The 25,165-nt window shown below is 43.4% G+C and overlaps 1 protein-coding gene across 1 annotated transcript in view; it reads left to right on the forward strand.

The window, feature by feature from the left end:
• znf608 (zinc finger protein 608) overlaps positions 1–25,165 on the forward strand; it is an 89,260-nt gene that overhangs the window by 55,214 nt on the left and 8,881 nt on the right. The window contains exons 3-8 of the mRNA XM_050051775.1: positions 7,414–7,501; positions 14,194–16,651; positions 17,612–18,056; positions 20,901–21,070; positions 21,373–21,520; positions 24,544–24,600. Coding sequence (XP_049907732.1) covers positions 7,414–7,501; positions 14,194–16,651; positions 17,612–18,056; positions 20,901–21,070; positions 21,373–21,520; positions 24,544–24,600 — 3,366 coding nt within the window. The remainder of the gene's footprint in view (positions 1–7,413; positions 7,502–14,193; positions 16,652–17,611; positions 18,057–20,900; positions 21,071–21,372; positions 21,521–24,543; positions 24,601–25,165) is intronic.

Below are 25,165 nucleotides of genomic sequence, written 5' to 3' on the forward strand. Positions count from 1 at the left end.
TGAGATATGCCCATTCAAAGTTTGACATTTCAATGGGTTGCTATAGCGCCCCCCTTTGGCCAATTGATGTAATATTGCTTCATTGGCATCCTCCCATGACCCTCTACCACTGTGCCAAATTTCACATGGATTGACCAAGTCAGTGAGGAGAAAAACATGGAACACACACAGACAGTGACAGACAGAGTTTTTGTCATTATATACAAGATAAGATAATTTATATAATAAAAAAATCGATATTTGGCACTGTGTGACTATACAATATTGCCACACAAAAATATGTCAATACTATATTGTATTGATTAACTGCATAGACATGTGGAACCATGCCCAACCTCCGGTCTCCACTGGTTTGTTGGCTGCACTGCGCACCACTCAGGTCGGGAGGAAGCTAACATGCGTTCGCTAACGGGGCCACTCATTCAGTGTTTACAACTTGTAGCCCCGTCATGGTGGCAAAATGCGTTGCTGTCGACACATTGTGCCCACCCTCCAGTCTCTCCCTCTAGGTCGCCTCCGTAAGTAAGTGGTTTCATTTTGAACTGCAAAACTCTTTTAGCATTGTTTACAAGTCTGGAGGCTACAGCAGAAAGGGTTAAAAACCTGTTCATGAGGTGCTGGTATGTATTGTTACATCTCCACTGACCAATAGAAACTTGGTCAAGACCCCCTGGGGATCATGTTCCGTTATGACAGACGTCATAGCGTCAGAAGTGCTAGGCTTCCTGATGAATGGACAAGTTAGACTAATTTTAGTTGGCCCAAGGTCAAGTCAAATGTGTCAGAGCACCATTTTAGGTAATAGTATACATGCCACCATCCTTTATAAGCTGTGTTTCTCTCTCTGTTCACACTCATCACATAGCTTCTGCATGTAGCCATGTTGATCCGAGCTCGTAATTAAACGTGCATTAGGAAAGAACTCCGTGATTGGCCTCATCCTTGAATTCTCCAGATCACCACAGAAACACCTACTCTCATGAGGCAATTGGTCGACCAACGTATTCTCATGGAGCGGTTTGTATGATATCCTTTGAATTTGCGCCCCACAAATGGTGTTACATCTTAGAGTACAGTTACATAATTACCGTAAAGTTATAGAGGTTAGGTTTGGACAATAAAAGAAACATGGTTGGGTGTCTTTAGATTTGCTACTGAGTGATGCACGATAATATCAGTACGTAATCAGTGTCAACCAATATCGGCTTTAAAATGAACTTGTAGATTTGGCCAACATGCTTTTTCTTAATTTGAGGACCTTAAAATGACTCAGAATTCACACGGATCCGAACACGCATCTTCGAGTAAAAGTCCTGTGACCCATCCACCGCCGCAACCTGCTTCCTTAAAAACTCGCAGGACTACTTCCTTGTTTACTGACATCAGCACATTGGTCGCGTGATCGTAGCCTTTCAAAATGCATGGGATGTGTACGAATTTGGGTGCACTGCTGTTTGTAGGAAAGCTATGTAAACCTGTGAGAACATGGGTAGAACCATAATTAGTGTCCAGAGCTGTTAATATGTTGACTGCATCCAGTGCTGTGTTGGTTATATTATAGAATGGTGTATTACTTGTGGATAATACAGAAGTTAAGAAACTTTAAAGAAAAATTGCGATATTGGTGTTAAAAAATTGCGATTACATTATTTTCCCACATTGTTCAGTCACACTGTTTTAGTTTGAAACCCTCCAGTTTAGGTTAGAGACAGATCATGGTCTGGTTTAATACAGAAAAGGTCCGCAGTGACTTCAAACATGTTTTTATCAACATTAACTGAAGTCATGAGTCAGACTGTGGTGGATCTGGGGTCATGGCCCTGTGCTTTGCACGCCCACCATCCGCCCCGACCACCTCCAGCCAGCGATGATGCTTGGCAGCACAACATATGAGGAATGAAAAACTGAGTACGATATAAATGTCATTTAAGGAGACAGGGAGGTGTAGATTGGTCCACAGCAGCCACTACAGTGTCGTAACCTCCACATAGATGACTGTTTATACAGGATAATTGTTGCACACACACCTGCTGAGAGCTTAAAGTCAAGCAGCAGCAGAAACATGACTGGAAATACTGATAGAGCAAAGAAGCAGAGACAGATGATACAGAGTGAGGCATGTCACGTGTGAATTTAAAAATGTTTTGTCCATTTGTGAAATCTTTTTTTATTTATTTTAGGAGCAGGATCAGCTGCAAGTTTGACCTGCAATTACAGAATCATCAGATGAATAGAAAATCAGCAGACGAGACGACAGAGAGGTGATAAAAGCAGCCTGGAATGAACGTGGACTTTGAAGGAGAGACATTTATTTTTAATTTCCTCATGAATTTGTTTTATTATTATGAGCAGTGTGTGGTGAGATTAAAAAAAAGGCAGACGGGGTAGGCGAGGCAGGGAGGAAGAGAGGGAACATGAAGTGAGAACATGAACACTGTGTGATCACAAACAAACCCTGAAGTCACCGACATACAGACGCTCAATGTTTTAAAAACCAAACAGACGTGATGACAGCTCAGTGAATAAGACTCTGGAGACTGAACTCCAAAAGATTATTGGAACTTGTCTGGTCCGAGGCCACGTCCACATTAATATTTTCATTTTAAAACCGTGTTTTGAGACAAAAACTGTCTCCGTACACACAGGTGTTTTAGCACTCTTTCAGTCTTAATTTCCATCTATAGTAACACCGCTGCATACCACATGTCCCTTTCACTGGGCATGCGTGTTTAGGTAAAAATAGGAGGCTTATTGTCTACTTTGGGGTTGGTTGCTTTGTTAGAGAAAGTACTACGGAGATGGCGAAGAGTAAGACCAGAAATTTCTGGGACCAATGACAAGGTGAAACTGTTACTGAAAGTAACAACAGACCCTTTCAGGGCCATGTTATCAGCTGGAGGTGCAGCTGCCTCTCCCCCACAGGGCTGTAGGCTCCATAGGAGTGTTAAAATGTGTTTGTCTTGTTGTGTTATTGGGAGCCAGAATAGAAGGAGTCATGGCTCAAAACCAGCCGCCACTGCCCGTCAACAAAAACAAAGACAACTATGGTTAAATGTGATAAGACCAAAGGACTGGACGGAGGCCATCATCAAAAATGCTCACATGTGCAGCGCACACTTCATATCAGGTTAGGGAAAAAGTATTTCCTGTTGTAGGGATGAATAAGGTTATGTGTATTAAGGGTTATCATGTCCACCTCATCAGAAACTGGGGAGGGATTAAGAGGAATATTGGATTTCTCTGGAACGCTAACTTTTTAGCACATTAGCTAACGTTAGCTTCCATAGCAAAACAAACAAGTGTGGTCCTCCTTTGTAAGATTGGCTTCCTGTGACATCATCCATCCACTGAGTGAGAGCATACGGGTCGGCCAGTCTGGTCCCGTTGGTCAGTGTTTACTTATTCAAGTAACAGGGCTGCCGTCAAAGGTCAAGGTCACTGTGAACTTGCATCCGTCTCAAACTCATGAACACTATAGCTCCACAAACGCTTGACAAAATTTCTTCAAATTCGGCACTAGGCCTGTCACGATAACAAATTTTGCTGGGCGATTAATTGCGTCAGAAATTATTGTGATCAGCGATAATATTGCGTAATATTGTGCTTTTAAGACCATTTTTATTATTGTTGTAATTTTGCTGTTTTTAGACCATTTTTTAAACTTATATAATAATAATAAAGGCATATTGATGCAAGTACACCTTTTTCAAGAGAAATAAACATTTATTTAACAAGAATATTAACAAATGCAAAAAAAAAAGGAAAATTTAAATATCCGAAATAACGTAAAAATATCGAAATAAATAAATAAATACAGAGAAATAGACTGTCAGTCTCTCACTCTCAAGTGTGCAGTTTAGTTGGTCGTATTTGCTCTTTTTGTTGAGATGGTTTTAGAACAAACCCGGCACACCAGCTCGTCCACATTACTGGGCTCCCCTCTGTCATTTGGTTTAAATCCAAAACACTCCCACACAGGGGCCGTGGCATTTGGTTTAGGAACAAGTTCCATCTCTTTCTCTTACGCTAAACTATTTTTTTTTTCTCCGCCTCGTTCCCCCTCACGAAGATCGCACTGTGTGTGTGTGTGTGTGTGTGTGTGTGTGTGTGTGTGTGGCCCATAGCCCTGCCTCCACCACAGAGACAAAGACACTCGATGACAAGAGCTTTCCCTCCGTTCATTACGCTTATGAACCAACTCACCTGGCTGCCAGACGATGCACGGCAGTGAGCGCTCTTGTCGTCCAGTCTCTTTGGTGGAGAGAGACGAGGAAAACAAACACGCATGGATATGGCAATTAATTGCGACTGGAAAAGTTACCGTCTCCCTTTAAATTTACCGTGCAATTAACCGACTTATCGCATATCGTGACAGGCCTATTTGGCACAAATGTCAACTTGGACTCAAGCATGAACTGATTAGAATTTGGTTGTTGAAGGTCAAAGTTCAAGGTCACTGTAACCTCACAAAACATACTTTGGATCAACATCATACATATCATTACAACATCAAATCTCAGGAACAGAAGGGGAGACATTTGGTCGGATACTGAATTGGTGACTCTAATTTTCGGTTGCCATCCTTGAAACTGTGCTGATTGCATAGATCTCCTGTGCTGTCANGGGGGGGGGGGGGGTGAAGCATCCATGTTTTCACAGGCATGGATGCTGGTAAGCCGTAATGGTAGTTATCCTTGACATGATGTTTATGTGTGTTGACATTATTTAGAATATTGCAGCTGTAAAAAAAAAAAAAAAGAAAAGTCACCTTGGGTTAAAATATTTCAGTCATTATTTAAAGGTGAGGTCGTCATTAAATGAAGAAAATACATTTGATCAAACCTCAAAGCGACTGAAGGGAGTATTGACAGAGAACATTGGGAATATGAAGTTGTTGACTGATTAAATCCATCCAGCTCATTATCTAAAGATTTGTGGTGAAACAAAAATCTGCCTCATCACATCCACCTTTTGTCAAAGTGAGCGACACACTTGGCCGTGTTCCCCAGCTCTCATCTGTCTGTGAGAGTGTTTTGTGATGGCGGCGGCCATCAGGCTTAATTGAAGAGCAAGGAGTCGTGTGTTGCAGTCAAACCTCGTTTCAAAGCTGTAATGCATCCAGGATTTGATTTGCTCTGCGATGCCGCTGGCGCATCACAAAACAGAGGTTAATGGTTTTCAAATGTCAGTCTGAGAGTGAGAGAAAGAAAGAGAGGAAGAGGAAGAGAGGGACGTTTATTTCAGATGGCTGAGGGGTCGCCAGTTCTCAGATTAGACTTTAAACCTTAAAGACTAAATTTTCCTTGGGACCAAAAACCCGACAGGAACGGAAGACTGTGTTTTCCTGCTCTGATGCTGCTGACCGATATCACTTTGAGCAATTTCACAGAGGCTGTAACAAACCGTTTGGAAAACAATTTGAGCCTCTTAAAACTGTGAACTCAGTCCTTCAGGTTGCTGCAGCTTTTCATTTCCAAACTGTTAACTGCCGTCTGCTCGTCACATTGATTTTTCCTCCTTCTGAGGTGCAGTGTGCTCCTCTTTTTATTCCTGCACATTTGTCTTTTATCAGTGTTTCATTAGTTTCCTCATTAGATACAAGCGAGAACAAAGGGCTGAGTATTTCTGCAGAGCTACAAAGAGAAGTGCTGCTCACAAAGTCTGATAAAGGTGAACAAAAGGTGAAAAGCTCCTTTCACACAGTTTGATATGTTGTCTTTTGTTGCTGCGAATCAGTGGTGCCTTTGAACACAGCTGTACCACTGTTTGATTCTGTAATAGTCAAACTTTTGTTTTTTATTTTATGATTGATGTGAAAATCCCTCACCATGAGAAATGCATTTTAAGACCTTATTTCCTCTAGAAACAATATTTATTTGGTTTTATCTGTTTGATTACTGGCAGATTAATGTCATGCCACATCTGTTTCAGAAGGATAAACATTTTGGGATAAAACTTTAAATATCACTAAAGATTATTTTGTGATTAAAGATTGTTTATGATGTAAATCAAACTGCTCATATTTTCGCTTTAAGTCCTGCACCGTGTGTTTCTCTCTGACCTGACCTCTCAATCCAATCACCAGAATAAATGTTGGCATTGTACGTGTCTGCAAACCGCCAATACTTTACATTTGTACGTTATTATTAAGGCTGCCCCCGACTAAGACTTTTCCTTGTCAACCAAAAGTCATCATCAGGGTCCATCAGTGGACTAGTCTTCTCAAAATGATCCCACACTTTGGATTTCCTGCCCGACATGTTATTAACTAGCCTGTGGAATAACCGCAGGTACCAGCCCTGGAAATTAACCTGACTCCTGTCTGACTGCTGAGCTTGGACACTTCCTGTGGCTGTCCTTTCAAAGTAAAGTCACACATGGTCCATTCTCGGAACCCATCAGCTGTATTTGGCGTCTGACTTCCGGCAGACGGCGATACAGCCTCTGGGGGCAGACCCCCGATCTTTTGGCATTCCGGTTTGATTTGGGCGGAGGAGGCGAATTTCCGTTTCCGACTTCTGTTTATATATAAGTAAATATGCTGAACCACTGTGATGGATTCAGAGTTTGCAGTGACGCCAATTATGTTCCGCCTCGTTAGTTCACCGCACGGACCGTTTAACCTGGGAACAACTGCAGCCGGCTCAAACGTGATTGGTCAATATCACACGGACTACAAACAGCCTACAACCGGAAACCAGGGCTCTTCCGCTCTTCTTCCGGAGGCAAGATCTCCGGGGTTTGCCTACAGACTCTACATTCACTGAATGTAGAGTCTGTATATAGAGACTAAACATGGTCCAGTCATATAGGTTTGGATTTATTTTGACAAGGTGCAGCTCCTAAGAGAGTTTCAGTTTTGTTTTTTTTTCTGCGACTAAACGACCAATGAAATCTTGGCGACTAGTGACCTTTCTGGTCGACTAACTTTTGGTCGACTATTGGGGGACAGCCCTACTTATTATGAAGCAGATGTATTGAAACATTATGTGTCAACAACGCTGTGGTGAACGTGTGGTTAGGTTTAGGCTTGGCTATATAGTTAAAGGTCATGTCGGAGGCACAGTCCCTGCTGGAAAAGCAGCGACGTCTTGGTAAAAACAACCACTCTTCCTGCCAAAAGAGCCGCTAGAAACACAGGAAGTACTCACTAAATAAAAACTGGCTTTGTTGTTTACCAACCCCTCCACCTCCTGATGACAAAGTCAGCTCATATACTCCATCACTCCAGAAACATTGAAATGATCTGTGTGAAACATTCAAATGTAAAGTATCCATGGTTTGCAGAAATGCACAATGTCAACATGGTTTTCCAGCAACTGGGCTGGACCTCTTCATCCTGACACAGAAGCCTGTTGTTGTCCCAGCAGTTCCAGTACTAACTGCTCTGTCTCTGTCCACTGTGATTGACAGGTGTGCTGGTGGTGAACGTGACGTGGAGGAAGAGGACCTACGTGGGGACTCTGTTAGACTGCACCAAACACGACTGGGCTCCTCCAAGGTGATACTGCACTTTGTTCTTTCTCTCTCTGCCTCAAATGTTATTTATAAATTATTTATTAATTTATTTATTCATATTCATATAATATTTATATCATAGCATTTCCCAAAATCTCCACATTCCCTCTCAGCTCACTGTTGAGACTCAAAGTGAATGGACTTTAGGAGGGTTGGTTCAAACTAAGTGCACTTTTAAAGTGAAATGATGAAACTTTTGAAGGAGACATGAGAACAGAATTGAGTTTTAAATGTCCCAATATTGACTCTCATGCATCGAAACATAATCTATTAATTTAGAATAGGGATGCATCTAAGAATCGATTTTTTATTCCTCACCCCTCACTGACTCTGTAACAGCTTGCATCAGACAAACTAAATTCATAGCATTCATAGTTTTGTATCAGCAAATTTTGGAGGGAGTTTGGTTCATATACTGAGTTGCTATGCTAGTAAGCTAACAAACATTTCAGAGCCACTCTCCAATTAAATCAATGTTTAACTGGAAACTAGGGATGCACCGATTTATTGGCTGCACATTGTTATCGGCCGATATTCACCTCGTTGACCGGCATCAGCTTATTAGCGAAGAAAATGAACAAAATGGCATTCACTGATGGCAGTGGCCAATGTTTTTACTGTTGTGTCACTTCAGTTTTGCACAGGCTAAAAAGCAGTACCAGAGGCTAATGTCGTCCCATCGTCCTGTCATCTCGGGGACACTAGAAAATGTGCTTGAGACAAACACAGATCTTCCCCGGGACGCCGCCGGGATAAAAGGACGCAGTAAACTCTCTACAGTCATGTCCCACACATTCATTTATTTGTGACACACTGCCACGATTAAAACATCTGCCGCCACATTGTGATTCTCAATTTTTGGAGCAGGACCGTTAATTAGGTGCGGCGCTGGATTATGTATAGGCTACCTTTTGGTTATTTGTTGCTCCACAGACTGACAGCACAGATGGAGCGGCAGAAGGCGGGTGAAGTGAAAGTGAAACTTGACCTTCAGTACACTGGGTCGAAAGTTTGCTTTCACTCACAAACAGCTTCTTTCATCCATCAATCTGATCTGATCAGTTATCCACACCGCCATTTAAAACTCTACAAACTGCTGCTGAGGGGAAAATGGCGCTCCCACCTGCGCTGTGTTCACAGACCGATAAAAATCTCTGAATTTAGAAATCCCCGTTGTCTGCTACAGCCACACATAGATTCTAAGTGTGGTGAAACACTGGGAGAGCTCGTTAACGTTAGCTCTATGCAGCTGGTAGCTGAAACTAACAGCTGATGAAGGTTGCATGGAGTTACATTATGATGCGTTCAAGCTCTCTTCAGTAAAAATGAGTGTTGGATGAAGGTAAATTATAACATTCTCAAGATGTGTTCATACGCAGTCTTGTAAAATGTAGTTTTTGGTGAGAAACTTTAATAAATCCAGATGTTTGAAGGAGAAATGTGTTGTTTTCACAGCAATATGAAACAGATATTAGAGAATTATGATGATGTTTATATAGTCAAAAGACTTTTGAAGCAGATGTGTTTTTCTTTTTGTGAAAAGAAATAACCTTCTTGTGAGAGAAGGTTGTTTTTAGGTTGTTTCATAAAGTTATTGTAATTTTTTCAAAATGAAGATTTCTGTTGTTTCCCTGCAACAATAGGGGGTATAAATAACAATGAAAACATAAACAACAGCAACAAAAATGTCAAAATCTGCCCAGAATTTCACGATCGGTGCGTCTCTTTTGGAAACAGGTTTCTTGTACAGTATTTTTTCAGGTAAGAGAACGATCATGGTCACAGTAAAATATAAATATAGAAAGCTCTGCTTCCTGTTTGGCAGCTTGTTACAGTTACATGTGTTAATGTCTTTGTTCCCATGTACACACAGTGTCAGCTGCCATTGACTATGACTTTTAATCCTTAAAACCAGCACATCATTTCGCTGAAGTTGTGATTGGCTGGTCACGTTGCCACAGGGTGATACAGACGTACCAAATTAGGACACCAGCAACAAAGCTGCATGATGAGTGAACGCTGTGCTGTCTTTCTGTACAGGAACTGTGTTTCTGTCAGACATTAGGTAAGCGTGTGGCCTCAGTTCGGTTCAATCAGGCCAAAAATTATATTTCAAATCAATCCTCATTCTAAACACATTAAGGACAGGTCTCATATAATTGTTCTGACTCACTTGTGCTTGGTGTATTTCCCTTTTATGTTTAATCATTTTATTGTTCCTCTTATTGGTTTTTATTTGCTGCTGATTGTTTATTTGATTAAATGAAAAGAACACTTGTTTATTTTTAAAGTGCTTTAATGCTGCTAAAATGACAGAAAGGGCTAAATTGACTGATGAGCTCTAACAGAATCACTCTCCACTCTCCAGCCCAACAGTTTTACAGATGGAGAGTGTTTTTTGTAATTGCTGAGTGGAAAATGTGACAGTCCCTCCTCACGGGGCTGAATCCTCTCAATTATTGCTGCTGTATGTAAATGATTGTTGTCATGGCAATTACAGCTTAATCTCAGAAACCAGGGACTGAATTGCTTTTTTCCATTTGGACTCTTGTCGCTGTTGACTGTCAGCAGTGACTGAATGCTGTTTTATTATATAATGCAGTGGAATCAAATGTGAATGAAACACAAAAAATTATGTAATGGTTAAATTAAGAGCACAAAAAAGCAAGTACATTATAACACGTTAGATATGATAAAAAACAAAGCAACTTATGAGCTTCCATTTTTCAGCCGAAAGGGATAGTTCAGATTTTTTGAAGTGGTATGTATGGAGTAGATATCCATAGCCAGTAGATGTCAGTCGGCACGCCCTCAGTTTGGAGAAGCACTGACACAGAAGCTTCACAATGTACTGCTGTGAAGAAAGGTCAGCAGCAAAACATATTTTAGTTGCCTAAACAAATCAATATCAGTGTAAGTGTAGGCTATATTGAGAGTATTTTCACTGCTTTACCTTTTCATCAAACAGCTCATTTCAAGTGGGAAGCTGTTAACAGCTTTAGTTACCCATCTATGACTCCATTGAAAAAAACAGCAATTGACCTATGGCTAAGCCACGCCCCCTCCACTCACTCGGACAAACCATCAACATTCAGTGACCGGCGCTATGGCAGGTGTCACAGTAACAAACACCGGTGTACAGCAACTTCTGAGTGACACCGTGTTGGTTTCTTTTTTCTTCAAAGTTGGCAAAAATGTTCACTTGGACTAAATGATGAACTGATGAGATTTTGGTTATTAAAAGGTCAAGGTCACTGTGACCTTGCATCCATGTCATTCTGTTGGACGCGGTATCTCAAGAGCACCTCAAGGGAATTTCCTCGGAGCAGACACAAACATCCACTTGGACTGAAGAATAAACGGATTAAAATTTCGTGGTCGAAGGTCTTAATGGAGTCTGGGCAATATAACAACTTAATTCTCCCATTGAAAATACTCTCAATAGACTGTACACTTAAACTGATATTGATTTGTTTAGGTGTAACTTTTTTAGGTGGCTAAAATGCATTATGTTACTGACCCCCATCCACAGCAGTACATTGCTTAGCCTCCATGTCGGACTCCAGCCTGCTTCTCCCAAACTGGGGGCATGCCGACTGACTCAGCTGTTTGTTATATACTGTCCATGGATAAGTACCTCATACAACACCCATTTAAAAAAAATCTGAACTACCCCTTTATTCTGGCAAGTTGAATTGTTGGAAATCATCTGGACAACATCACTCAATCGATCCAAGTTTTAAATAGAGACTTGAGAGCAACAAATAACCTTGAAACGCCAAAGAAAATCCATAAAATTTCCGTCGGACGTTCCAGCAGCTTCAGTGACATTCACAGGGACACACTGATGTAAAAAAGCAATTACAAACATCATAGGAAATGTGAGATATCATCGTTCTAAAATCACAGAGGGGGACAAGAAAGTCTAGTCTCGACGTGCTTTGCAGTCTGTTCCATTAATAAGGTGATTAACACCCCAAAACAGTCTTTCCAAGGTCAGAATATATTCATAGACTCCTGCGACGCAGTGTCATAATAATACATTAAAAGGCCAGCACATATGTACTGCTCAGGGTCCAGCTTCAAATATAGAGTCTCACTGTGTAGATAGATATAAAGCAGTGCATTTTCCTTATCCCAGCAGACAGTTTTTTGATATAAATAACAATGTGTGAGTGTGGAGAAGCATCTTCAGTGTGAGGCACTCTGGAAAACAGCATCAAAGGACTTCAAAGTAGAAAGGACGGCATGTGAATACAAAATGTCTCGATATCAAATACAGAGATAACTGTGTGGATCGTACAGGTTTTTTTATGTTATCAAAAGAGAAGCAGGCTTTGTACAGAAAAAAAAAATCAATTTTTATCCTTGACGTCTGGGTAAAGTGGTCCCCATGAGCCTTGAATGATAATCTGTTATCTTCCAATTTTTTTTTGTCTGACAGAACAAGAGTTCAATCTGGGTGACGATAGAAACAAGTTGTTCTCAGGTTAAAACCTTTCAAGAACAACAGCTTCAACAAGAAAACAGCTTTGTTTTCAGTTTTCAGCTTTGATTGTTTGATGTGTTTTTCAGTTTATCCATCAGGATTGAAAAAGCTTAACATGACACTCAATAGGACACAACACAACGTGAAGTGAGACAGTATGAAACAAAACAATATGAAGTGATACACTGTGAAAGAACACAATGTTCTAAGATAACAAGACTAAAGTAGCAAATAAAACTACCACAATGTGTCCCCTAGACCTAAGACCCTAATCTAATACTTAATTTAGTTTAAAGAGGTTAAAATGTGTTTTAATCATCTGAAGCCTGGCACCTTCTGGTCAGTTGGTCGACATGCTCTTCTTCAACCAAACTCTCCAACACCTTCTCCGACCTCGTCACATGTCCACGTTTGGTCATGGACTTTCCACGTCCACATATGACGTCCAAGGTACCCTGGGTGTGTTGGTTGTTGACGTTCTGGGACGCCGTGTCAACTTCAGCCTGTTACATGCATTGTCTGTTTTCAAAATACACTTCTGTTTTCACAGGAAATGTACAGTTTGCATAGTCTCTTTCAAAATAAAAGCACTACATCAGTACAACACTGCAAACTGATGTTTTTTTTCCTTCAACAACAAACACACGTGGTTAGGTTCGGTTAAAAGAACAGGGTTTGGATTTACAGTCTTACAGGAGGGAAACACTGGCCTCCTTGGTGAGAGGCGGTGGTTGTTGGACCTATCCACCACCCTGTCTGCCCACACTTCTTGGACTTCCACTCCTTTAACTTACATTGTTGTCTCCCCTTGTTTCCCCCTGACGCTGCTGGGTGCGATTAAACAATAACAGCGACTGGCCGTGTATCATGCCGATGTAACATGGGACGTCACTGTCAAAGTGCAGGTATTCGACGACTTCAGAGTGAGACCGGGTTGAATTCTTACCGGTCGGACAGTCTCTGGTGTTATTTTCATAAGACTGTGCATGTCCCCAAAGCATTTTTCCCAGCTGAAAACACCAGGTGCTCCTCTGAAAATGTCGAGCTGGGAGCGCAAGAGCGCTTTGGAGGCAGCTGAGACATTTTGGTTGCACCTTGTTGCTATGATACAGAATATCCGCTGAAGTAAAAACACCAGCACAAGGTAGAGTGCTTGTTCTGAATTAAGGGGTAAAAAGTGACGTGATGAGCACAGCATTTTTCAACTTTGGAACCAAAAAAACACAAACAAACGCTCACACAGAACACACTTAGACACTTAGTGCCTTGTCACACTGCTGGCATTTGTAGTACAGTGTAAAGACATGCTCCACTGCACAGGATTCAATATATTCACTGGCATCAAGGAAAAATACTTTGCTGGACACACAACGTGACCAGATAGAGTGCACTCAGTGCACTGCTGCTCATTTAATTCATCTAGAGATTACAGATTACAGATTTTCGTCCTCCATTGAATTGGTTGGTTGAGGAGTCAGTAGAATTTTAGTTGACAAAGATTTTCTTTCATTGACTACAATCCCAATATTTATGTCTGTTTTTTATGGTGGTTTCCATATTACCCCCTTAATGCATTTGGCCGTGTGTGTGTGTGTGTGTGTGTGTGTGTGTGTGTGTGTGTGTGTGTTTATCTGCCTGCCCACAGCTAATGTCGCAAACTACTGGACCAATCAGCCAAAAATTTTGTGTGCACATTTATGACTGTGCACTCAAGGACTGATGCTGACTCCTCACTCCTCTTAACTGCCCACTAGGGGACGTCACTTGGCCGGTAATTGGCTCAACTAAAATAAAAGGCCTTACCATCTGTTGCTGGCCACATTTTGGCCTTTGTTGTGGCTCAAAAATGGACATCCGTAGAAAAGTTAGTCACGTTACAAGATCAAGTCATCAGTCTGTTATGTTCACTGCCATCTTGACTGTAAGGGAGCCAGGAGGCACATTCATTTGTTTATTTCAAATATCTAATCATAATTTTTTGACTCTAGATTAAGCTTTGTGGCTGGTGGAGTGCTGCATGTGCACCCTCTTTTTAGCGGCTGCAACTAGTCACAATAAATATTGTGTTAATGCAATACGAAACAATAAAACAAGATACGTCACAGTACGGTGTGTCTCATCTCTGAGTAAGTGATTATTAAGAGAATTTCTCTTCTAAATCCATTTCTTTCTCTTCCTCTGTCCAGGTTTTGTGAGTCTCCCTCCAGTGACCCTGAGTTGCCAGGTGGGCGTGGCCGGGGCAAGCGGATGCGAATGGCCATGGCCGAGCGGCCCTGCGTTGAGCCGGCCCCTGCTACCAAAGTCAGGGGTCTGTCCCAGCACAGGAGCCGTGGAGGTGGTGTGGCTGGAGCCACCGCACCCATCCACAGCAAAGGACGGAGAGGAAGCTTAAACCTCATCAACAGCAACTGCCGAACACCTCCTTCTTTCTTCACTGTGGAGGAGGTGAAACCTGCCAACAGCACCTCCTCTCTGTCCTCCGGGAAGCGAAAGAACAAACCGCCAGCTGACCTGGACCTCAGCCTGGTCTCCTCTGATGACATCAAAAACGGGAATGGGAAGAGGATCCGGGCCAAATCCCGCAGTGCCCCATCCACGCCACAGGGCAAATCAGACCCCTCGTTCATGGACCCTGGAGGAGGTTGTGCCTCCTCACCACCTCCCCCACCCATCCTCATCGACTGCCCCCACCCCAACTGCACTAAACGCTACAAGCACATCAACGGCCTGCGCTACCACCAGACTCATGCACACCTGGAAGCTGAGGAGCAGCGGAAGCCGGAGCTGGAGCCCCTGAAGGACGGAGAGAGTGAGGAACGACTATCAGACTGTGAGGACACCATCAGCAACATGACATATGACCTCTCAGAGACAAACAGCACTAATGCCAACAGCTCCTCCAAGAAACCTGCTCCCTTATATAAGGTGACCACGGTGGGGTCTCCTAAAAACAGACGGCTACTCCTCAGTACTGACCACAGCCCCTCAGCCAACCCCAAGACCAGAAGAACCTCACTGCTGAAAGATGGACTGATTGATGACCTCAGCAATCTGCCCATCATCTCCAACATGACCGTGGTTCTGGAGAACTGCATGGTCCCAGACAGGAATTCCACGGTCGAGATGCCCAAGCTGGAAGCTGAAGGCTTGATCGACAAAAAGGGAGGTGCATGTGACAAGGGCAAGAAGGCCAACGGGAAGGTGGAGAAGCTGTCCAAGTCACGGACCAACCGGCCGATCGCTCCGGCCCCTGCTCCCCCCAAGCTGATCGCCATTCCCAACACGGGGTATCCGACCGGCACAGCAGATACTGCCGCCTCACAGCAGCCCTCACCCATGGCAGCCGTCGGCCTCACCAGTAAAAACCTTCCCCTGAAACCCATCAAACCAAAGCTGAGCATCGTTGTGGAACCGAGCCTTGTCAAAGCCACCCTGGTCACCTGCAGCAAAGAGACCAGGAAGAAGGAGAAACGGAGGCTGAAGGACAAACACAACAAAGATGCGCAAACCAGGACGCCTAATGGTGACAGCAGCGGAATCAAAATGGAAGATGGTTGTGGTTCCAAAATTGGTGTCAAGGAGATTTCTGGAAGCCTCCTGAAGGAGCACCTCAGTAAGCAGGATGTAATGAACGGACTCACGGAGAGCCAGGAGAGCAGGATGGCCAGCATCCGAGCTGAGGCTGATAAGGTGTACACCTTCACCGACAACGCCCCCAGTCCATCCATTGGTGGCTCATCGCGGCTTGACTCTGCTGGTAGTTGCCTGGCAGCAGACAGTAAGAACAACAGCCCTGCCTACTCTGACATCTCAGATGCCGGGGACGACGGGGGATCTTCCGAATGCCGCTCGGATGGAATCAGATCCAAGTCCGCCTCTTCGGTCTCTTCGGAGGTGAGCTCCAACGGTAACCATGGTAACTCTGGTAAAACCCCGTCCGCAGCATCCGCCCCACCATCAAAAGACCCCCAATCCCCATACTACCACAGCTATGAGCCCTACTACCTGCAGGGGTACATGCAGTCGGACAGGTCAAACAGCAGCAGCGTTGCTTTCCACAAAAGCTCGGCCCTCGATGGCAAAGGGAAGGACAGAAAGGAAGACGTGAAAGAGGATGACAAAAGCTCTTCCCATGAGTTTTCAGACTCAAAGAAAGGCGACGGGCCACCTCAGTCTCAGCTCCAGCTCGCTATGAGTCAGACCCAGACCGCCTTGGCCCAGTCGCTGTATTACGGCCAGTACTCCAGAGGACTGTACATGGACCAGAAACTGTTACTGGCCTCCAAATGCTGTGATCAGACACACGGTGCCAAGCAGAGGGGCGAGAGGGGACAGGGGGTGAGAGACAGTGAGGACGATAAACACATGGTTGGGGGTTCAACCGGTGGATCCATGCTAGGTAAAGGTCCAGACGGTGCTAAAGGTTGCTGTCCCAAACCTGTCCTGTCCTACGTGGAGTTGAGTGAGAGGGGAGAAAGGGGACAGGGTCTGGGCGTAAAGGCGGTGCACGGTGGCATGGTGGACCAGCACCAGGTCTCGATGAAAGACTGCGACGACATCAAGTCACCTTCCTCTTCCTCTTCTTCATCACTCCACAACCCAAACAGTCAGACAGATCTGGACTCAAATGTTTCCTATTCCAGTGTAAGTTTCTCCCTCTGTCTATAACCTGCCGCCGCCGCTGATGGTGTTGTTGGTGTGCTTTAATGACTGTTGTTGAGTGTCACAAAGAGATTAATCACACGTTGTGTACAGCTAAAACCAATAGGTGCTAATAACAAAGACCATGTGGCTTCTGTGGTGCTGTAGCTCTACTCTGACATACAACTTTAGTCATTTTGGTTGAAATCAAAATCGTCTGGTTTGATTTGATGGATGCAAATGTTTTTAATGTGTAATTCCAACTTTAGCTGTAAATGTAAAACATACACACATAAAGAGACAAGAGAAACATTTCTAATACGTAAGTGTTGGTTTTTATATGAGCTGCTTTTTCAGAGAGCTTGTACAGATTCTTAACCATCTCACGATGCGTTTAACCGCTAGCCATGCTGGGTCATGTAAAAAAGGTTGTATGAATTGAATGTTTGCGAGGTCGTTTTATCCTTGAGTTTTGGCCGAAATTCTGCAGTTGATCATGTGTGAGACGTGTCTTGATTCGTGTCATTGAACGGGGACGCCACTCTCCTTACATCCCACCTCTGAATGGCCGCCTGCTGTTGAAACGTCGTCATCCTTCATCAACATCACACCCAGAGCCAGTGATAGATGGTCTGTCTATGGTTCTGTTCACACAGTGTTTCCTCTATAGTCATTCAGCAGCGGTGGGCCGCCGCAGCAAGAAATTCTCCACCCCTGCTAAAAAGAAAATGTACAAATGAAAGTCCTAAATTAGCCTCTAAAAAAACACATAAGAGACAAAATGCTAAAGGGCTAACATGTAGTTGAAATAGGTATTTTAGCTCTGCAACTGGCCATATAAACAAAACTGGGACAGAGACATGGACCGAAGTGACCCCAAAATGACTCCCACCCACCACTGTTAACAAAGAATTATAGGGGAAACACTGCAACTCGCACCAACACTTGTCCCCATCGATCTAGCCCTCAGACGGCCCGGCCTGGGCTCACTGCCTCGCTCACAGCAAATACTCAGAGCTACAACACGGAGAGGAGGCCGAGGAGGGTGAAGCAGACAGGGGGAAAGAATGGGGAGCTACCGTGGAGCCTGCCGGGGCCAAGATGACCTCAGGAGGAGGTGGAGGAGTGGGCGGAGACGCTAAAAAAGCCAGGGTCCACGATCTCCCACCCACCATCGACATGGAGGATTCAGACAGGCTGGATGGGCTGGATGATCAAGGCCAGGAGCCAATGGGAGGGCTGGCTGAGGAGTCCCAGAATGCCCGGGCGGCAGTGTCTCCTCCCATGACCCCCCAGCAGCCCTACATCCAGTACCAGCACTCCTCCTACCCACCTTACCTGGCAATGTGTGAGAGCGGCGGGGGCTCCTACAGAGGGGTGTCCCCAACCCTGGTGCACAACTACCCAGGTAAGAGTCTGAGGGATGGTTTGGGGTTACTTAATGGGAAGTAGTTTGACATTTTGGGGAAAGAGGCTGATTTGCTTTCTTGCCGAGAGTTAGGCTACGTTCAGACTGCAGGTAGAAACAGCCAGAATCTGATTTTTTTGGTTCTAAGTGACTCTGATATTTTTTTTCCTTAACAGTTGGGAGCAGAGGTGGCCGATATGTAAATTATTCTCGATGTATGACAGCTTGTTCCACAATGATTTTATCCCGAATATCATTTACAAATTATCACTTGATTTATTTTTTGCCACCGGCACAAACATGACATGTCACACACTCTCCTGCCCATCCAAATCACTCTAACCTGGGTGAGAGTGTGTGAGTAGGCGAGGCTTGTGTTTTTTGGATCTGCAGGGCTCCAGACTGCGACCATAGTTGCACCAGTGTGACTTGCAAATATTATTAATATACGACCTGGAGAGCTGTTCGTGTGTTTCCAGCTCACAGTGAATAAATCCCCTCGTTTACAGTGCCACTGTTATGGTTTACCTTTCTGCTAACTGCTAACAGCTAACTGTTCACCTGAGGCAAAATGACAAAATAAAAGATTGATTCCGCTTTGATTTATTTCATTATACAAGACTTTATCTAACTTTATTACAGCATTACTTCAACAATATTACGACATTTCATTTAACTTTATTATAACAGTATTTTTAAAAATTCATTACAACAATATTTTATTTAACTTCATTACAACAGTAGTTTATTCAACTTTTTCTAACTACTTCATTTTAATTCATTACAACATTATTTAACTTTAACTATTTAACACTAAGTTCCACTGTAAGCTGATATGCTCTGACTAACCCTCAGAAGTGTCTCTGCCCAGTTTTCTTGGCAGCAAAATTCCTGATAAACTCCGCAAAGTCCAGTTCCCGAACCAGTCCCCCACTTTGTCCCAGTAAGCACCAACCACCGCAGGAACTTCGGGGTAATTTTACGGGACCGGGGCCGTTGGTGCGTGTCTGCGTGTCTCCACCGCAGGAACCACCCCCGAAGGACAGAGTTCCGGAACTTTTACAGGGGGTAAACAAGTCCCTGCCTCAGAGTAGGTACTCAGAACNGTTAGCTCAATCATGTTGTAACTAAGACATCCGCTGGAAAAAATATTTTTTTCACGGACCGTGACCGGAGTTATTACAGACACCGCTAACGGCTAATGGCTAACGGCGTCCCTACACCCCTACGCCCCTACGTCGCCCCGGTCAAAATGGTTGCGCAACCATTACGTCACATACAGAGCCCGGTAACTTTACAGGAACCTTCCTCCTACTCCGCTCTCTCAGTGGANTATTTTTTTCATGGACCGTGACCGGAGTTATTACAGACACCGTTAACGGCTAATGGCTAATGGCTAACGGCGTCCCTACACCCCTACGTTGTCCCGGTCAAAATGGTTGCGCAACCATTACGTCACATACAGAGCCCGGTAACTTTACAGGAACCTTCCTCCTACTCCGCTCTCTCAGTGGAGACACGGCGGTTGAGAGGGCCAAGCGAGGGGACGTCAAAGGAATCTCCCTCTTTACCAGTGTCAGTGTCGTCAGTGTCACCTTCAGTAGTTTGTCCACTTTGCTTGTGCACTCTGCAGAAGCTTCCCCTCAGTGTCCTGAGCAGCAAGTGACCTGCTGAGGAAGCACTTGTTTCAGTTGTGTCTGAGTCATTGTGTGACCCTGGCAGTGCCAGTGTTTGCACTTCTGCACAAATTAAGATACAGAGATCTGTTTGTCTGCTTCTTGGCTAATGCCATTCTCTTGAGGCACCATGCTAACGTTAGCGCTAACCACTGCTGAGTTGTTGGGTAGCTGAGTTACATGACTCGCACCTTGTGCTGCGTAGCTTTGAGTCTTTTTAAAAAAAAATTGATTAACTTTGGTGTTTATGAATTATATTAAACTTAAACAAACTTAACTCAAGAGTCACCTGAGTTCATAATGTTGCAACACTGCAGTACCAAACTAGCCAGTCAGTGTCAACAAATATCAGCATTAACACCAAATTGGCCAATTGGTAAACAGAATCTATGACATCAACCCCCCTGACTATTAATATTATTTTATTATAATATTTCTATACTAGTAATAGACATTCAGAGGCCCTTTGAAATTCAGAGCCTCTGCATTAAATCACCAGTGCAGATGGCACCAATGCCATCTCCTAACTTTACCTTAAACGACTCATTTTGTAATTACAGTGGAAATGTAGAAGTTTTAACCCCTTCACCCCCTTAATTCATTCAGAAACCTCTTAATATGATATAATGCATGTTAGTTAAATATGGAATGAACCCATAAAACTTACCAGATATCTAAGCTGCTGTTGAATTTGCACCTTTAATGATTAATTAAAGGTTAATTTACCTTTTTAAGGGATCAGATCCATCCTTTTTCTTTAAAGAGGGATTTTAATGCAACAATTCTGAAGCATAAAAGGTGCAGAGAACAAATTTAAATGTATAAATCATAAAGCCAGTGCGAAAGTGGTACTCCGAAGCACTTGTAGCACCTACTGTGTCTTTATGTCAAGTTCAGTTCAGTAAAGTACTTTATGTATTAAGTGCCATGCAAGGCACTCGTACAAACATTAAAGACACACTCCCTGATGTTATTATAGCTCCTAACATCCTGTAGGGGGCGCTAAGCAGGGACTGTATCTTTAAAGATGGCAGCCGAAGGCCTCAATATGTACAAATCTTTTGTTTAAGAAAGCGATTTAAAGTCACTGTACGTGTGTGTGTGTGTGTGTGTATGTTTCTTTGTCTGTGGCTGTGTGTGTGTGTGTGTGTGTGTTTGCGTCCACCAGGTTTCCACTACCCTCTGTACGGTAAGACGGCGGGCAGGGAGGAGTCAGAGGTGACTCCACCTGGCAGAGGAGGAGCGGTGAGCGGCAAACAGAGCGGCGACTCGTCCTCGTCCTCGGCCATGGAGCTGCTGCAGCAGCAGAGCCATCAGTACCATGGAAAATCACCTGCTGTGAGACGCCACTCACTTCACTGCCACACACACACTGAATCAAACATGTAAAGCAGTGCAGATGTTAAAATGTTAAAAACCCAGCAATATATTTCACATTTCTACTTCTTCAAGTGCTTTCCAATGTCATCAAGTACATGAAGAGGTTCTTCAAATGACTGTGGGTTTGAAGTAACGACACCACAGGACTAAAGATATCTCATGAAGGTGTACATCACAAAGAAAAAGTTCAGACGGGAAACGTTTCAAAAAAGGTGTAAAACCAGATGTGTGTGTGTGTGTGTATGTGTGTGTTCAAACAGCCCGGCGAGAAGGGTTCCCCCGAGGGAGAAAGAGAGACAGAGCGAGAGAGGAACCACGTGTCATTCGCCCGACACCTCCACACACACCATCATACACACCTGGGTATGAGCTACAACCTGATGTCAGGACAGTACGACATCTACCAAGGTACGACGACACACACTCACCCCAACATGTTATTAGTGTTATTAGTTATTGGCAGACATAGAATATAATATAATAAGTGTGTTTTCTTTAGTGTATAATCACCTAAAAATAAGAATCGTTGTGTTTTCGTTACCTTAGAATGAGCTGTTTATATCTACACAGGGAGCAGGTCCTCTTCTACGAGATCACCATGTTGCATTGCCATGTTTCTACAGTAGCCCAGAAAGGACAAACTGGCTTTAGATAGGGACATTCACATTTTTGTGTCAGCCACCGTAGTTTGCAGTCCCTCTGTGATGAGCAGCCTAGGAAAAACAGTGTTTTTACCAGTTTAAATCACCGGGTCTGTTTGTTTTGGAGAGGAGGAGACCTCTGAGCAGAGATGGGGACTCGAGTCATTGTGACCTGGACTCGAGTCGACTCGAGTCGCTGTTTTGATGACTTGTGACTTGACTTGACAAAAAATAAAAGACTTGAGACTTGACTCGGACTTGGAAGTTAAAGACTTGGGACTTGACTTGACTTGAGACACGATGACTTGAATGACTTGAGTGTTATTCACATCATGTTTTCGGTTAGAATATAAAATTAATAAATTAATTTAAAAAATAATGTTGATTACCCGGTAGGAGCGCAGGCTGAGAATGGCGTTGTCATGATTGGATCACTACCCTGTCAATCAGTCATGCCCTCTCTACGTACCTTACGTGTTTATTGGAGAAACAGGCCCTCTTATATCAGATAGGCATCAACATGTCAGCGGGAGGGGTACCGAGAGTCATCGTCTTCGGCTTTCGGAATTACCATTATTACGGCAAAAGACGAACAGCACAGTGCAAGACATGCGGCATAAACATCTCGGACAGCCAGGCGACAACTTCAAACTTTGTTCGTCATTTGAAGAGCCATTCTGCCCAGTAAGTGCTTGTCAATTAGCTAATATTATCTGGTTAGTCGGTAGTTAGCTAACGTTAGCTTGATACGATACGGGGGTGGGGTGGGGGGGTGGGTCGGTTTGGTGGAACTTGTTTTTTAATTTATTTGCTAACATTAACCCCAGAAAACGTGAGCGAACATTCCGACCGGTTCATCACAAGACCGGCTGTACGTTTTATGAACGAGCAACACAGGGTTAAATGAGCTAAATGGGGGATTTTGGCTGCTGCCTTGGTGTGTGTGTGTGTGTGTGTGTGTGTGTGTGTGTGTGTGTGTGTGTGCGCACGCACGCATGGGGGTCGTCCCTGCAAAGTAAACATTGCAGCGATGAAGTCAATGTTTACTGACAGTTACTTATATCTTGTCTTTTCACTTTATTAAGATCAGATTCTGCAGGTAAAATTACAATAATAAGGTGACTTGACTTGGACTTGACTTGACCTATTACAGGACTTGACTTGACTTGACATAACCTGTGACTTGACTTGACTTGACTTGCCCAAGAAAAAATGACTTGGGACTTACTTGAGACTTGAAGGTTAAGACTTGAGACTTACTTGAGACTTGCACATGTGTGACTTGGTCCCATCTCTGCCTCTGAGGAATATAATACTATAATACAGCTCCTGGTAAAAACCTCCTGATTGTCTGGAGCTTAAGTTATCACAGAAAAAAGGTGAGCACCGAGCAGGTGCTGGGCCAGAGGCCCATCTGCAACATGCCAAACAGCCTCAGAGAGACACTGATGTGCCACCTCACTCCTCACTACCAATAAATCCCCCTAAATCTTACACACTGGACCTTTAAATCTAAAAGAACTGCTTTATATCTGAAGCTGAATATGTTTCATATTTTGTACTATGGAGGCTGTTATGAGACATCTGGCTGTAATGATCAGGTGACCACTACTTCTGCTCAGTTAGTGAGGTTATTGCTCGTAGAATGGATCCATCTTTTACCCAACCTTTGTCTGTCAACTGGTTTTTCTCAGTACTGGAAAAAGTACTTAAATCCTTCACTAAAGTTAAAGGATTAATACAACACTGTAAAAGTTCTGTATTTAAAAATGTCAGGTAACACTTCATAAGACAGCCCATGTTTTAGAGTGTACCTCTCGCCCACTTTCCCGGGAGTTAAGGCATAACTCCTCCCGGTCACTTACCACATACTTCCCCGGGAGTTCCCGGGAAAGTAGAGGAGGAGGAGTTATACTCTAACTCCCGGGGAAGTATATGCTAAGTGACCGCGTCGTTATACTCTAACTCCCGGGGAATTATGTGGTAAGTGACCGGGAGGAATTATGCTCTAACTCCCGGGATAGTGGGTGAGAGGTAGCTACACTCTAAAACGCGGGCTGTCTTATGAAGTGTTACCAAATGTCACTTATGCAAAACTTTAAAGATTAGTAGGCATAAAATATTGAATATGAAATATTTGACATTTCTTTTATGAAAAATCACCATCATCAAAATAGTTGTCAATATAATTTTCTGTCACTGGATTAATTGATTAATCAACTGATTGTTTCAGCTCTAATTGTATCTACAGTTTTAATCCTTAGCAAAGCATCATATCTTGTATATGCATCTTCATATATTTTGTATACAGAAATCTTCCTCTGTAAGGTAAGTAAAGCTGTTAGATCAATGAAGTGCAAATAATAAAGTAGCATGAAGAGAAAATAATTAAGTAAAGTTAAAGTGCATCAAATTGCACTCAAGAATAGTATTTGAGTAAATGTGTTAATATCCAGCACTGGTTTTTGTCCTCTGAGGCTTTGAATGTTTTTTTTTTTTTTTGTTTTTCGTGGCTCAAGGAGAATGTTGATGCTGAATACAAACAGAATAAGATTTGTTTTATTTGCATAAAAATCACAAGTGCTTCATAACAACCATCATATTATTCAGGTCTTTTGAATAAAACCTGTGAAAAACAAAGTACATCTCCTGTCGACGGCCAGCTGAACTTTAGCTACAGTTGATCTGCTGCTGTCGGCGTTTTGTTATAATAACACTTTACAGGACATTTTATTTTGCAATGTTTCACAGCTGATTTTCTCACTGTGGTGTTACTGCTGTGTGTTGAAGGGTTGAGCTCCAGGTCGCTGGTCTCCAGTCAGCAGGTGTCAGGACACTCCTCCACTGGTGAGTCTGAAATAATGAACATTACACTGTGTAAGATAGGTAGGTAGGTAGGTAGGTAGGTAGGTAGGTAGGTAGGTAGGTAGGTTGGTAGGCTGGCTGGCTGGCTGGCTGGCTGGCTGGCTGGCTGGCAGACAGGCAGGCAGGCAGGCTGGGTGGGTGGGTAGGTAGGTAGGTAGGTAGGTAGGTAGGTAGGTACTCAAACTCTGAGTGTAATGCAATGCTGCCATGTTAAATAATAAAATAAAACAGCATCTCATGAGCGTATTGAGAACTTAATTCCAATTAATGTAGGTTGGTTGGTAGGTAGGTAGGTGGGTAGGTAGGTTGGTTGGTATGTAGGTAGGTAGGTAGGTTCGGTGGTTGGTTGGTTGGTTGGTTGGTAGGTAGGTAGGTTGGTTGGTTGGTATGTAGGTAGGTTGGTTGGTTGGTTGGTAGGTAGGTTGGTTGGTTGGTAGGTAGGTTGGTATGTAGGTAGGTTCGTTGGTTGGTTGGTTGGTTGGTTGGTTGGTAGGTAGGTAGGTTGGTTGGTTGGTTGGTTGGTAGGTAGGTTGGTTGGTTGGTAGGT

Source organism: Epinephelus moara, chromosome 8 (genome assembly GCF_006386435.1).
Source record: "Epinephelus moara isolate mb chromosome 8, YSFRI_EMoa_1.0, whole genome shotgun sequence".
NCBI lineage: Eukaryota > Metazoa > Chordata > Actinopteri > Perciformes > Serranidae > Epinephelus > Epinephelus moara.